The 14,635-nt window shown below is 43.7% G+C and overlaps 1 protein-coding gene across 4 annotated transcripts in view; it reads right to left on the reverse strand.

Annotated features, from left to right (window-relative positions):
- TRAF1 (TNF receptor associated factor 1) overlaps positions 1 to 14,635 on the reverse strand; it is a 57,964-nt gene that overhangs the window by 18,477 nt on the left and 24,852 nt on the right. For 2 of the 4 annotated variants that reach the window (XM_026657303.1, XM_026657304.1), the window contains 3 exons: positions 11,857 to 12,078; positions 9,575 to 9,659; positions 353 to 451 (listed from right to left, as the gene is read on the reverse strand). In XM_026657303.1, coding sequence (XP_026513088.1) covers positions 353 to 451; positions 9,575 to 9,659; positions 11,857 to 12,078 — 406 coding nt within the window. Of the gene's footprint in view, positions 1 to 352; positions 452 to 9,574; positions 9,660 to 11,856; positions 12,079 to 14,349; positions 14,448 to 14,635 lie in introns of those variants that run through there. The other 2 variants (XM_024206659.2, XM_024206656.2) reach the window with 2 other exon arrangements.

Genomic DNA, 14,635 nt, shown 5'->3' on the forward strand with positions numbered 1-14,635 from the left:
GGATCAAATCCTCAGCTGGTATAAATTACTATAACTCTTTTGAGCTTCAAGGGAGCTTCATTGACTTACACCAGCTAAGGATCTGGATTCATCCTCTTTGTGACCCCAATACAGGAAAGCACTTAAGCACATGCTTAACTTTAGGCATGTGCTTAAGACGCATACATTTATGCATGTGCTTAAGTGCTCTGATGAATAAGGATGGACTGCGGAATCAGGTCCTAAATCCCCATGTTCTTCTAACATCACAGGAACATGCCTCCCTGACACAATGTTCATCCTCACTGGCAAAACCCCACTGCACACTTATGAGACACAATATGGAAGATTAAACTGTCATCTTTAAACTTACTTCAAAATTTTTCATGATATCAGACCAACTGCATCCAGGGATCCCACAGTGCACTTTGAATTCAGAAATCTCTTTATTAATGGCAGCATCACTGAAAGCCTGGAAATTAACAACAAGATGAGCAGTCAAACACTGGTCAATAAAATGACCCAAACAGCAGCTATGAGATGGGAACAGGCTGGGACTTTATAGCTTCATAAACCTTGATTTTTTTTTCTTTTATGTTTAATCTTCTGCAAAAGTATTATTTAGTTTAATGAGTATATAGGAAAAGACCAAAGGATTGTGAAATCCTATTATTTGTTTCGTATAGCTCAAAAACTAAATGATTTCAGGTGATTTTAATTTATTAAAAATAAAAATATGCCCTTCCCAGTGAAAACTTTCAGTATAAAGTTTTTTTCCTACTCAGAAACCTGAAAACCGGTGTATGCAAAGAATGTGCTGATGAAACCTTAACTATAGAGGGCACTACCTCATGCCACTCTAATGCAGGCATTTAATTATTGGGGTCATTAGCACCTCTTTTACCTGCTGCAGAGAGAATTTAAGACTCAACCTGAATGAGGAGCAGGAGGGAGTACACCCTCTCAAACTCAGGCTGTTTCCATTTAGTTTGCCTAGTGTCCTAGAGAAATCCAAACCAGACACATACATTTTTTCCAGCACTATGCAGTTTTTTTCTTGCATTAACGGTGAAGAATCATGCAATAAATAAATAAAAAATGAATCACTGCAGCCTTTTAATATCACATCTTGCAGAAGCACAATAGCACAGTAGAACAGAGACAAGTATTAAGAACACAACATGGAAGACTGCAGATTCCCCACAGAATAAAATGTGGAAAATCCAGGGGAGGGAGTGCACATATGAAATAGCTCATCACTATGCTGAGAATAATAAGAGGCCTTCCCTGCTTTCTAGAGAAAAATTACTCCCGTCAGCCTACAGCATCACTAAGAGACAGAGAAGGAAAAGTGCCACCAGTTCATCTACTTCTTCCTTCTTGATCACTATATTCAAACAGTGCTCTATCGTATCCAGGTTTAATTAACCCAAGAACAGGGCTTCCACCTCTTCCCTTTGGAAAGATCCTTAGAAAACAATACAGCACTTATAACAAAGCTCTAACCTGTGCATTATCCATGAGCCCAGGGAACAAAATTATTTGCTCATTTGGTAAAACCAATTTAAAGAAAAAAAGTCACCAGTTCAGCAATGAACTAAAGAGATCTGGACTGTAAGACTGAAATGTCAAGAAACTGGAAAAGGGAAAATACTGAGGGGCTCACCCCTCACACTGTAGCAATTAGTTTTCATGCTGTAATTGTACTGTTCAGCCTGTGTTATAACCAGTTTTAAAAAAAATGGTTATAAGACAGGTATCATTACAAAAGAGGGAATGTTGGATATTGAAGTCAGCACCAGAATAGCAAGAGTGAAAGAGATATTCTGGAAGAATAAACATCTGATGAGAAAGGACATAAATCTGAAGACTACATTCCAACTCTTAAGAACTTACATTTGGTCTGCGTGGTGGTCTGTGTTAAATTATGGCTGTGAAACATGGACATTCAAGCAATCGGTGATAAAGAAATTACAATCCTTTGAATTATGGTGTTATAGAAAAATTCTGAAAATATAATGGATAGAGCAGGTAACCAATGAAAAAGTATTGGAGATTATTTGAACTCAGCAAATACCAGTTAAGAGATTTTATGAAAAGAAAGATTCGATTTGCAGGGCACATTTTAAGAGGTTCAGTGGGCAATGCATGTTTACAGGCACTGGAAGAGAAAGCTGACAGCAGAAGAACATGAGGCAGAAAAAGATGACCTGGGATGGATAAGGTGGTATCTGGGTGGATCAAAAGGTCTATTCATCTACAATGAGATTAGCAGAGGATCCTACAGAATGGGCTACTATGGCTGCAAACCTCCAGTAATGGAGATGCCATGTAAGAAGAAGATAAGATGGTTTAGTTCAGTCTACACAGGTCAAACCAATGTTAAAGAACTATAGTCAATTTCATTGAATAGTAGCGATTACTGTTGTGAGACTCGTTTACATATAGATCTTCGTAATGATTAATATACCAGCAATGCATTGTCAGAAGTTGAAAACATCCTTAAAATATTAGTAAACTGTAAAACTATTGAGTCCTTTCATTTTAGAAAAAAATCCATTTACATTATTTTACATATAAAATATGTTTAGACTGCAGTCATAGTCAGTTCCCTTTTCTCTTTGCAGACTCTTCACCTTAGCCAGCAAGCGTCCCTAAAAGGCAAATACTGACAGTGTTAATCTCTGAGCTGCAGGTAGAGTGTATGAAGGTTGGACCCATTATCAGCTCTCATGGTCTTTTTGTTGTGGCGGGGAAGGGGAATTATTTATAAGCTTGAAACAAAAATCTGAAATGGTTCCTATTCCGACATCCCTTTTCACTAATGCAGTTGATTTATGACACTTTGATGATGATGTAACTGGCAAAGTAGGACCCAATCCTGCAACCACTGCTCATGCATGTACCCCATTCAATTACAGTAAATGAGACTATTCACTTGAGTAAGGCTGCAGAATTGGGTCCCAAGCTTGTTAATATTGCTCCATGGCACATCATCTAGAGAACTACTTTCTGCCTCTGCTTCCACTTATAACTTCTGCAAAGGAGTGGGGAGATATTTTCTTGCTTCCTCTGAAGTTTCAGTTCCTTGGGAAAAATTACATCAAGTCTAGTACCCCTGGGTCTAGCATTTTACGGATGGGTATTGTGGAACATCAGGAATTTTTGTGACTTAGCCAGGGTCAGTCAGTTAGTCAATAGTAGACCTGGAAACAGAACTCAGGAATTGTAACTCCTAGTTACTTGCTCTAGAACATTTACACTAAGAATCCTATTTCAGGGCATAAGATGATCACTAGTTGGGGTTGGAAAGAATTCTCCCTTTTGGAAAAGAGCAGTGCAATTAGGCTTATGATGGGTGTTTTACACTTTGTCTCTGAAGCATATAACATTAGCTGTGGTTGGAGACAGGACTCCAGACTTAATGGAAGAAGGATGCTTTTTGGCATGGCTGTTCCATGTCTCCTGGATGAACAGTGCCCTCATATCTGATTAATTAGTTACATTTTCTTTGGTAGACTATCTATTGGTTACATTATTACTGAACCCTGCAATGTCAGGCTTTTATACAGACAAACCAAACTTTATAAATGGGGAGAAAAGAGTGGATTTAATCAGTACAAGCAACCTTTCAACAACCACCTCCTTGAAAATGACATTAATAAGTTAACAAATAATCACAGTCTTTTAAATATTCAAGAGTTCCGGTAAGGCAAAAAAATCATTTATCGGGATATAGGGATTTTTGCATTTTGTTGAACAAACATATTTCATGCTGTTTGTTTTGACCTTACTTGTCTGGTATATGTTCTTACATGTACGTGTATTTAAGCAAGAGAAGCAGTCTGTGCTTGGGTCTGTGTGCATTTGATGTCATAAATTGTCCTGTAGTGGTATGGAAATCAGCCATTGCTTGGAAACAGAACTAAAAATAAAAGCCTCAGTGGAATCTATTCCATGAAAAAAAAAACTAGAAAAACTAGAACATTTGTACCTTTGTCTGTACATTTAAAAATAGATGCTTACTGGTCAGTTTTCAGTCTGCTTGTAATACATAATCCAGTCTATATTTTATAAAAAGATGATAGCTTGCAAACTGTATGTCCAGGTTCTTAAGAACATAGTTTTTTAATAGTAACACTTACCATTTACATAGTGTTTTTCATTTTCACAGCATTTTACATTGACTAATAAACCATCAAACCACACCCAAAGACATGTAAATATGAGTATCCCCATTTTACTTGCACAAGGGCACTGAGCAAGTTATTGTCAAAAATGGAGTCAGAATTCAAGAGTTCCTGGCTCCCAGTCCCATACTCAGCACTCTAGGCCATGCCACCTTCAACAGAACTTCTATATACAAGTTGTAGTAGACTCTGCATTGCATATATTTAAAGCAATCGTGTGAACTGCACCGGTGTGAATGAGTGCAGAATTTGGCCCCAGTTGCTTAATGTAGATTTTAATTCAACATTACAGTACAGTGCAATTCAATACAATATAGTTACTCCTCTGAATCAACCAGCACCAGCCACTGAAGTCTTTCAGTCGAGTGCACAGCTGGGAAATGACCAAAACCAAAGAAAAGAAAAAGCAGGTTAACAACCCCACCGTGGATTTTTTACTATGTAAAAACCAACCAAACAAAAAAAACATAACTTCAGAATTTCCTGGCATTACAGAACAGATTATTATAAATGTATCTAACTTCAGAGGGACAGTCCTGGTGACACATGGGTTTCTCTAATGGTATGTGTGTCCTGTGTGCTTTCTGTTTCACTCTCATATTTGTTAATCATTATGGACACAGCTCAAGCAAAGGAGCTGTGCGTGAAAGAACTGCAAAGAGCAGGGGGTTCTCACCTCTTTTTTTCCCACCCAGGCCACCCCCCAAATGATCATTCACTTGAACCACTAGCTCTCGCCCCGCAGAACATCAATGGAAAGTCTGTCAACAGCAACACCAACGCAGAACTTCCCCACCCTTACAAAAGGGCCTGATCCAGAGCCCAGTGAAGTAAATGAAAAGATTCCCATTGACATCACAGGGCTTTGAATCAAGTCCAAGGAGAGAGAAACATATATTTCATTATATTATGGTTAATCATCTCTTCTCTATCATTCTGGCCAACTGACAGCAATAATGTTCATACCCTGAAACTGCACTAAATCTTTGGTTTGACTCTAATTCTGCAGCAAAAGCTCTTAATTGCCTTGACAGCTCTTTCATCTCAAACATTCACATTTATGAACACCAAATATATTGAAAAGCCAATAAAACTATTCACTAGGTGAAAATCACCCTTATGCAGGGGGATACCACAAGGCCAAAGTACCCACCATATTCTGCATAAGAGATGACTTTCATCTTAAGAGAAGGAAAGACAGGCCTGAACCAACCTGCCCCAGACCCGAATATACTCCAGAACTTGGAGGAAGTTCTGATCCAGAGCCAAATGTCACAGTTGTTCTCTTTTCTGCAATGAGTCCAAACCAAAATCCTGGACTTATTCTACAGGTCTAACTGTAGACTAAGCCAGCGGTTCTGAACCCGCAGGGTGCGCTGCATGCAGCCCAATTAGCACACAGCTTCGGCCCAACTCAACTGTGTGCTAAAGGCCGCAGGCTCCCGGCTGCCCTGCCTTGCGGCGGGCTCCAAGCTCCCAGCTGCCTTGCCATCCGGCGGGCTCCAGGCTGCCCTGCCACGCTCCGGGCTCCTGACAGCCCCACTCGGTGGGGCTCAGGGTTCGGGCAGCTGGCTGCAGCCCGGCCTCCCACAGCAGGGCCCCGGCGGCGTCTGGGGGCAGGGTCCTGGCTGCCCCCCAGCCCAGCACACCGGGACTCTGTGTCCAGGCAGCTGGTTGCCGCCTAGCCCCACAGGTCTCGGGATCTGGGTAGCTGGCTGGCGGCAGGGCTCGGGATCTGGGCAGCCGGCTACTGCCCAGCCCCCCGTGGCAGGGCCCAGGGTCTGGGTAGCTGGCTGCCGCCCAGCCCGCACACCAGGGCTCAGGGTCCTGGTACAGTCCGGGGTTAAGGTCCTGGATGCCCCCCAGCGCCTGCGGCGAGGTCCAGGATCCAGGCAGCTGGCTACCGCCTGGCACCATACAGTGGGGTCCAGGGTCCTGGGACGGGGTCCTGGCTGCCCCCTAGCCCAGCGAGGTGGGGGTCAGGGTCCCCACACAGCAGGGTCCGGGATTGGGGTCCCTGCCCCCCACCCTATGCCCAGCTCTCCGCTCCTGGCCCCACTCTGTGGAGGGGTCTCTGGGCGGAGGGCGCTGAGCATGGGTGTTTGTGCAGGGGTTTAGGTGGGGGGCAATGTGGTTCTCAACCTGCGGCCCAGCTAACACTAATAGGTTGAGAATCACTAGACTAAACCAAAATCTTAAGAGGGAAAACTCTTATCCCTTTGGGAAATTCTCGCAAGATACTGTTCAGGCTTATGTCCCCATTTTATATAAAGTCAAATTTTATTAAGAAGTAACCTATCCTATCATCTTACTTATTTCATAAATGTCTTAACCATTTGATATACCTGTCACACTGGAAAATGCCTTTTATGGTTTAACAGTTGGGAGGCAAAGCGAAGGGGAAAAGAAAAAACAGTAGAAATACATAGGCTATTGGGTGCTTCCTGGTACCACTCAGATAAAACACACAGGGGCCATATTTTCTCTGCATTTTCTGCACAAGAAAAATGGAAGGCTTATAGACCTTTTAACAGTCTCTACTTGATGGAGAGGAGCAGATGTCACTGGACCTCTTTTGTCACATTATTCTCAAAAAATCAAACATCCTGCTAACCTGTAATTTTCAGGGCAGTCAGTTCCATGCCAGAGAATGCAAACACAAATGATATTTTGAAATTACTTTAAAAAAAACCTAAGAATGCTTAGATGAGTCTCATGTCTTAGCCTGGATCCCTTCCAATTCAAGTTTTTAATTTAATGAACAATTTTGAAAAAAAAAAATCCAACATTGCACCTTTTATAATTCCAGTCATGGAAAGAACAAGAGAAAAAAAATCACATTTGCATTTTAAATACTTTTGATCTTGTTTCAACATCACCGAAGTTCTTCCCGGGACTTCGGCAAATCAAACCTAAATCAGGGGGATCTTAACACACTCACTCAGAGAAGGAAAGAAAGTTAACCAGTGCCAGTCCCCAAGGGATGGGTCCGATTCTGCTCTCATTTACGCCCTTGTAACTGCACTGATAACGGTGTTCAGAATAAGCATCTGGCTGGAGAACTGGGTCCCACATTCTTATTTCCAATCAGCGTATGACCATATACTGCATGGGTGTAAACAAGAGCTAGATCTGGCCCAAGGCTTTTACAGTCAATTCTAGCCTGTTCCTATGCAGCTGATGATGGTCCCTATAGAGTGGAACCAGTGCAGTTCTACTGCACAAGGAGGGCAAGATGTGGGGGAGCCAGGTGGGGATGTGCACCCGTGGCACAGTGTAGAAGCCTCTTGCAGGTGAGCCCCCTCCGTAGCAGTGTGCAGGAGATGGCAGCGGGTATAGGGGGATGCCCTCAAATCCTCCAGCTGAATTCAATAAATCATGCAGCTGCTCAACACCTCTCAGTACCAGGCTCTAAGTTAGTTGTAGCACAACGAGGGTCGTCAAACAAAGGGTGCATAGGGAAAGAAACAGCCCAGGAGGCCAAAGGTTACCACAGTACCAGATCATGGAATAAACTATTGTTGTTGTGTGGAAAACTTATTTTTCATATTATATACATACATACACAGACATAAACAAACTAAAAATAGTATGCAGGAGCAAAGTCTGACAAAAACACAGGAGAGGTGGAGTGGGGGGGCCTTGATAAGGGACAAAAGAGCAAACCTGCTAAGGAGTCTCTATCGTTCACATTGTTTACAAACCCCAGCCCTGCAAGCTGATTCACAAGCAGAGTCCTCAAGCCTGTGTGAAGCCCCACTGAACTTCCGCAGGACTCTGTGCAGGCGTTAGGGTCTGCCCATGTGGATCAGCTGACAAGACTGGGGCTTTGGTCACCACATCCCACCTACAATTTTGCAGAAAGTCCCACTAACGGTTTTATAGAAGTCTCACGCTAGAGAAATTCCAAGGTTTTCACAGAATTGATGTATACTGTGAGCAGTACAAAATGGTTTTGTTTATACCTGGGCCCCATGTACTCTGCAATACTGTAGCTGTGGGGATTTGCTGCAGAATTGGACATTTTTCCAAGATCCTACAGAATTCAGCATTTTATCTCAAAAATATCATTTTGTGGGTGCCTTGTTCCCAGTACTTTGTTTTCTTTTTCCTTTCCCCACTGAGACCTGGCTGCAGATGCCTTTTGCTCCACATCATTCTCCACAAGGGAGATTTAGTTGGATTACCAAGCATGCTTCCTTGCACTGTTCCATGAAACCAGGCGGTAGGGGATTTGGGAGCAAGAGCCAAGGTCCAGTTTGTAGCCACAGTGTAGGGGAGTGAACTGGTCCCCATGGAGAATAGTGCAACAGCTGGTATCTGGGGACTTGAACCACTGATGCCAGCTGTGAGCTCCCCCACTCCCTGGCACACATGAGGGAAAGGAGAGTCTGAGTCAAGCTGTTCTGAGAAATTTTAAGGAGCCAAAACCCAAAATACAGTGAAAATATTCATCATCAAAAATATTCTTAATCAAAAAACCCCTAAAAATTTGTCAGTGAATATTTTTGTCTGATTACTTTCAACAATGAGTTTTTTGTGGTGTTCTTCAGGCCCCCTGGCTCCCACAGTGTTCTCCAGGCAACACAGCTAGCCAGTCTAGTCTATTCTATTCTTTTTGATATAGGTTCTCTTACCACACTCATCACTGTATTATCTGAGCTGCCTTCCAGGAGTGTGTTAGGTAATGTAACTAGCATCTGTCATGTGTGGTTTGTTCTCATCCTCTCCCCAGAGGGAGAAGCATGTGCACTGGAGTGTTTTGATTTGGTGTTGGCTTTTTTTTATGTGTAAACATATCTGTTGCTATGTGTTTGTATTAGAGAAGGCAGGTCAAAGAAAGGCACCTTCCACTTGGAGCGGAGAGTTGGGAGGTAAGTGATGGTCCCTAGTTCTAGGGGAAGTTCATTTCACAGTCTTGGATCAGCCCCAGATAAAGTTTTGTCTCCCACCTACACTTCTGCCTCCTTCTATTCCCTATGGATACACTTTTGTACAGTGCCTAGCATGATGGGGCACTGAGCTGGCTGAGGTCTGTCGGTGCGACCACAATATGATGTTAAGTAATAACAACAATAATAATTGAGGCTGTGTGTTTGGGAGTGGGAAGAGGGGAATGAAGGGTATTTCATGCCCATAGAATACGTTAACTTTGCAGCAGATTTTAGGGCTTCTTGATGCAGAACTTGTGGAGTTCACAGGGTGCTACTTACATCCAAGCACTTTTTTGATCAAGAATTGAGGGAAAGTCCAGGATGTTAAGGTATCTAGGTTAATATGCACAACTGTGGAATCAATCACTATCACTTTCTTTATTATTCCCTCTTCTAAAAAATAATACTTTAATGACTCTAGCATTAGCCCAGAGAGATAAATGAAACATTAATACAAACACAATTACATACCCTTTCTTCTGTCAATAAGCTTCCTTCATTTACAGTTCCAGGATCCTCTGCATTACATTTCTGACAAATTGGGTTTTTGTTGTTTCTGGTGGGGGGAAAAAAAAATGATTTGTGAACTGCAGTTCAGAGAGCCTCTGTTTCAAGAATAACAAATTAACAAAAACAACAGAAGTATTAATTTCAGCTCAAGGTCAACACGCTTTATGGTAAAAGGGCCAAATCTTGGTCCCATTGAAAGTCCACAATTTTCAACCATCTATCAGCAAAATCTGAACTGTCGTGACTATTCTGCTCTACAAAGCCAGTAATGCTCGGAATCTACTTCTCTCAGTGAGGTAGGCACTAACTCCATGTAGTGTACAATAACCTGAAATCTGAAGTCTTTTTAACACAAAAGTGATGTCCTTTCTTCTCTGGTAGGTGGATAGGTTTTTAATTGCCAGGATACATCTCAGGGCTCAATCTTCTCTTCATTCACACAGGCCACCATTGTTGTGTTGACTTGTAAAATTGGATATTGTGTGTACACATGAAGGGCAACGCGTAGCTGGTGCAGGAGTGAACTCTAAAGTGGCATCATCATACTTTCCAGTAACACAGCCACAAAATGCTTTGGTTTTAATTTGAAATATTTCTTAAATTAGCATTTAAACTGTGCAATTAAAGGGAAAAAACAAAGCTTTTCAGGAAGAGGCAAGCACTTCTGTGACGCTGCAATTACCATCCAGCTGAGTCATGTATTAGCTCAGTTCAAGAAACCCGACAGAAAAGTGTCCTTATGACCAGACGAAGAGCACGACATTACTTCCTTCAGACTCTACTAACAGGTTTGCTTGGTTCCGTTTCCAGTTCCATTACAAGGTTGCCATGAGAAGATATAAGCAGACATAGCAAATTCTGTTCTTATTTTCAGGAGTGCAAGTCCTCAGTGACTCCACTGACTGCAGCAGAGTTACTCTGGATTTACACCAGTGACAGCAAGCAGAATTTAGCCCAGTGGGCCACATGCATTCTGTGTAAAATGCCATTACACTGTAGTGCTTTGACCTGCCAGTCACATGTGGCTGGCTGGCTGACTGACTCTTTTTGTTACAGTTTAATCAGGATATATACTTAGGGCTTGTCTACACTGGCAATTTACAGTGCTGCAACTTTCTGGCTCAGGGGTGTGAAAAAAGCGCCGCGACCACACAAGGCATATTAAAGCGCTGCCACGGCAGCACTTTAGCATTGCCAGTGTAGACCAGCCATTGAAGAGAAGAGGGGAGAAGCAGCTAACCAATTAAGAACAATATCCATCTATCTCCAAGCAAAAAGGCTGGGATTGTTCCGAGGGTTGGTTCCTCACTGGGCATTGACCCAGATTTTACATCGTGCACTTTATAATGTTCTAAAATAATAACAAATTTTTAAACGTCCATAGCACCTTTCATCCAAGAATTGCAAAGCATTTTACATGTATTAAAGTAACTTCACAATAGCCTTCCTATGAGCTTTCAATATGATTCTCTCCCTTTTAGACTGGGAAGGGAAACTGAAATATAGAAACAGACTTCAAAGAGAAACTGCAGCGCTACAATTTATTTGCAAACTTAACACCATCAATTTGGGCTTGAATAGGGACTGGGAGTGGCTGGCTCACTACAAAAGCAATTTTTCCACTCTTGGTATAGACACCTTCTCATCAATTATTGGGAGTGGACCACATCCACCCTAACTGAATTGGCCTTGTCATCACCGATTCTCCACTTGTAAGGTAACTCCCTTCTCTTTATGTGCCAGTATATTTATGCTTGTATCTGTAATTTTCACTCCATGCATCTGAAGAAGTGGGTTTTTAACCATGAAAGCTTATGTCCAAATAAATCTGTTAGCCTCTAAGGTGCCACTGGACTCCTCGTTGTTTTTGTGGATACAGACTAACACGGCTACCCCTCTGATACTTGAAGTATAGAGAGGTAATTTGCCTAAGGTTATACGGCAAATCAACAGCAGAGCCAAGAAGAGAACCTAGCAATGCTGACCACTAGACCACACTCGAAGCCTATAGACATACATCCTGAAAATAATACGACTGTAAGGAAGTATACATGGATGATAAAATTACTACTATCAACATCCCAGGTACTCTCAAACTCTACTCTAACACTTTCTCCCTATTTAGTAGATTATCACAACAGATCATCCTACTAGGGTTGTAGCTACAGAATCTGCCACTTGAAATCTTTCTGTCTTCTTGGCAGAAATGCATTATCACGTGGTCTCCTGTAGAAAGAACTTACCGTACAACCCATGACAGGCAAGCCGAGCAGTATCTATGCCCGCATAGCGTTTGCTGGGCTTTCTTCAAGACGTTATTACAGCTGCTGCACAGGTATTTGTGATCGGGCACATTCTCACAGATGCTGGTGGGATAACCAAAGGGAAATTCGTTTTCGTCAGGAGATGAGCCAGGGCCATCCGGAGAGACTCTGTCTGCCCTCTCAGCCATCTGAAGTAAACTGCTGTGAAAGATGTGGAACACACTAACTGCTGAAACAAGCAGACACCCGCTCCAGTAGATGTGAAATAATACATTGAGCATCAAAGTCCACAAGGCAACTTCAAACCTGTGTAGTAATCTAGTGATCTGTTTAATTAAAGCTGTAGCTGACATGTGTGACTAAGTGTCATGGTGGGGTTTGACTAGGTACCAGCAGGAAATTACTGTACAGATTTAAAATTCCCCTGAATCACAAAATGAAAACAGATATATTATAATCAAGGGGAAGCTGGGGGGCTTTGCATAGTTTTCAGGTTTGTTTTCAGGGCAAAGTAAATATTTCTGTTCTTTTTAGAACTATAATACCATTGGTCAATACTGCACGGCAGAATTATTTCCTGTAGAGTAAATCCCCAGTCTCAGAACTCTAGTTCCCATTTCACCCAAAGCTTGTCCGTGATTGCATTTTACAGATGTGGAAACTCCAGAACAGAGAGGTGTAATGATTTTCCCACAGTCATAAAGGAAGACAGAGGAAAACCCAGGAAAATACAAGTCCATTAACTAATGCCACGCTCTAGCCACTAGATACATAGGGCCTGATTTGCTGAGCACCTCCAGCTCTCCCCCTGTAGTTAATGGACACTGTGAAAATCAGGCCAACACTGCCTCTGGAGGACTCAAGAACGGTTTGGAAAATTCAGGGTTTTATTACATATAGAACCTGAACAAATATAATTCATAACTGTACCCTTATGAATCACATTTTTCTCATGACAGCACTAACACAGAAGTACCAGTCCTGGTACCAATGGTGACATTAGCAGAAACTGTTATTAACTAATGATCTGAAAAAACAGAATCAATGTTCATGTTATTAGCTCAGAGAATAGAATGCAATTTTTTCCTGCCCTAAAAACCCACACAGGCTCTGATCAGCCAGGAACCTAGAGGAATATAATACTGTACAATTATAAGGCCATCTTCTAGATACTCTGCACATTTTTCTGTGGTGATCAGTGCCCTAGATTAGATATCCTGTAGTTCTTGTGCAGGAAAGTCTCCATTGACTTCAGTGGGCCTTTTGCTTGTGTAAACAGCTGTAAAATTGTACTGTTTTCTTTTCTCTGTGGTACCTTGCATACATATTGTATCCCTACATGGGTTACATCAGTAAAGATTAATACAAAACTCCTAAGAGAGGGAGGGAGAGTCTAACAGGCCTAGGCATCAAAAATAGATTTTCAGTTAAGATTTGAAATAAGATGAAAAGTCAACAAGCTGGAGAAATAAAAGAAGGGTGTTCCAGATACTAGACACTGCAGAGAAGATTCTTGCACCAACAGTGGCCAAAAAATACACAGTGGCATTCAGGAGTGTTTAATTCAGCCAAGATGTTTTTGGAACCTACTACTAAGGAGGCCAGCTAGCTAAATTCTCAAATACCTCCAAGTCAATGGCTTGCCTTTGCTGGATACCAGCTGCATTATTATTGGGTTGGCCAACACCTCCATCGATTTCCCTCCCCCAGGGTCTCATATAACAAACGCACTACCTAAAGAATGTGTACCCGAAACCATTATTGGCTTCTATACATGCTATAAAGGTGGCTTTACAAGATCTGCACAGGGCTTTTCCTTGATAGGGAGGGAGTGGATTATTTCAGTCAGTGGACCAGAAAAACCCACTACTGACTTTAGTGCAAGGAGAAAGCCACCTCTCTCTCTGTCTCTGCAATGACACGTGTTTCGAGGGGGGACGACAGAGTTTAAGGCCAGAAGGGAATGGGATTCATTCCAGATCATCTAGTCTGGCCTCCCGGATATCACAGGACACCAACACCCCCAGCACCTGCCCCGCTAACCCCAAACCAGCTCAGGCCCAGGGCTAAAGCTGGGGAAACTGGATTACATCGTCACTGCGCTCACTAGTTTTGGCAACAGCTGCACCCGGGAAGGGGGATCGGGGTCCGTGGCCCATGCTCGGGGGGGCCCTGAGGTCCCTGGCCCACGGGCAGGGTGGGGGGGGGGTGTCCCTGGTCCCTGACCCGCGATGGAGGAGATCGGGGGGCGCCGGGATTTCTGGCCCGCGCTCGGCTGGGAGGTCCTGGGGTCCCTAGCCCCTGTCGGGAGGTCCTGGGGTCCCTAGCCCCTGTCGGGAGGTCCTGGGGTCCCTAGCCCGCGGAGGGGACTGGGTGGGGGTCAAGGCAGTCCCGCTCGCCCAAGCCGGGCCTGGAGGAGTCGGGGGGGAGCGCGGCCCGGCCCGGCCCGGCCGTTCCCTGCCGCCACCTTACCTGAGCCCCAGGCTGCTGCAGGGAGCCCTGCCCGGCGCGCAGCTCCCACTGGCCGGGGCCCGGCCTGACCCTCCAGCTGCCGCCTGCGGCACTTCCCTCCCCCGGCAGGCTGGGGCCGTAGCTGGCGGCAGCGAGAGGCCGGGGCCGGCTTTGTTCAGCCACAAAGAGAAACCAAAGCACGGGCCTGAAATCCCCGGGGGGCGGGGGAGTCACAGGGATCCCCAGGGTGGGTGGGGAGGGGGGGCTGGGAAGCTCACGGGGATCCCCGGCGTGTATGGGGGGGGGG

The sequence above is a fragment of the Terrapene carolina genome, unplaced genomic scaffold (genome assembly GCF_002925995.2).
Source record: "Terrapene carolina triunguis isolate 2854851 unplaced genomic scaffold, T_m_triunguis-2.0 Scaffold238, whole genome shotgun sequence".
In the NCBI taxonomy this organism is placed as follows: domain Eukaryota; kingdom Metazoa; phylum Chordata; order Testudines; family Emydidae; genus Terrapene; species Terrapene triunguis.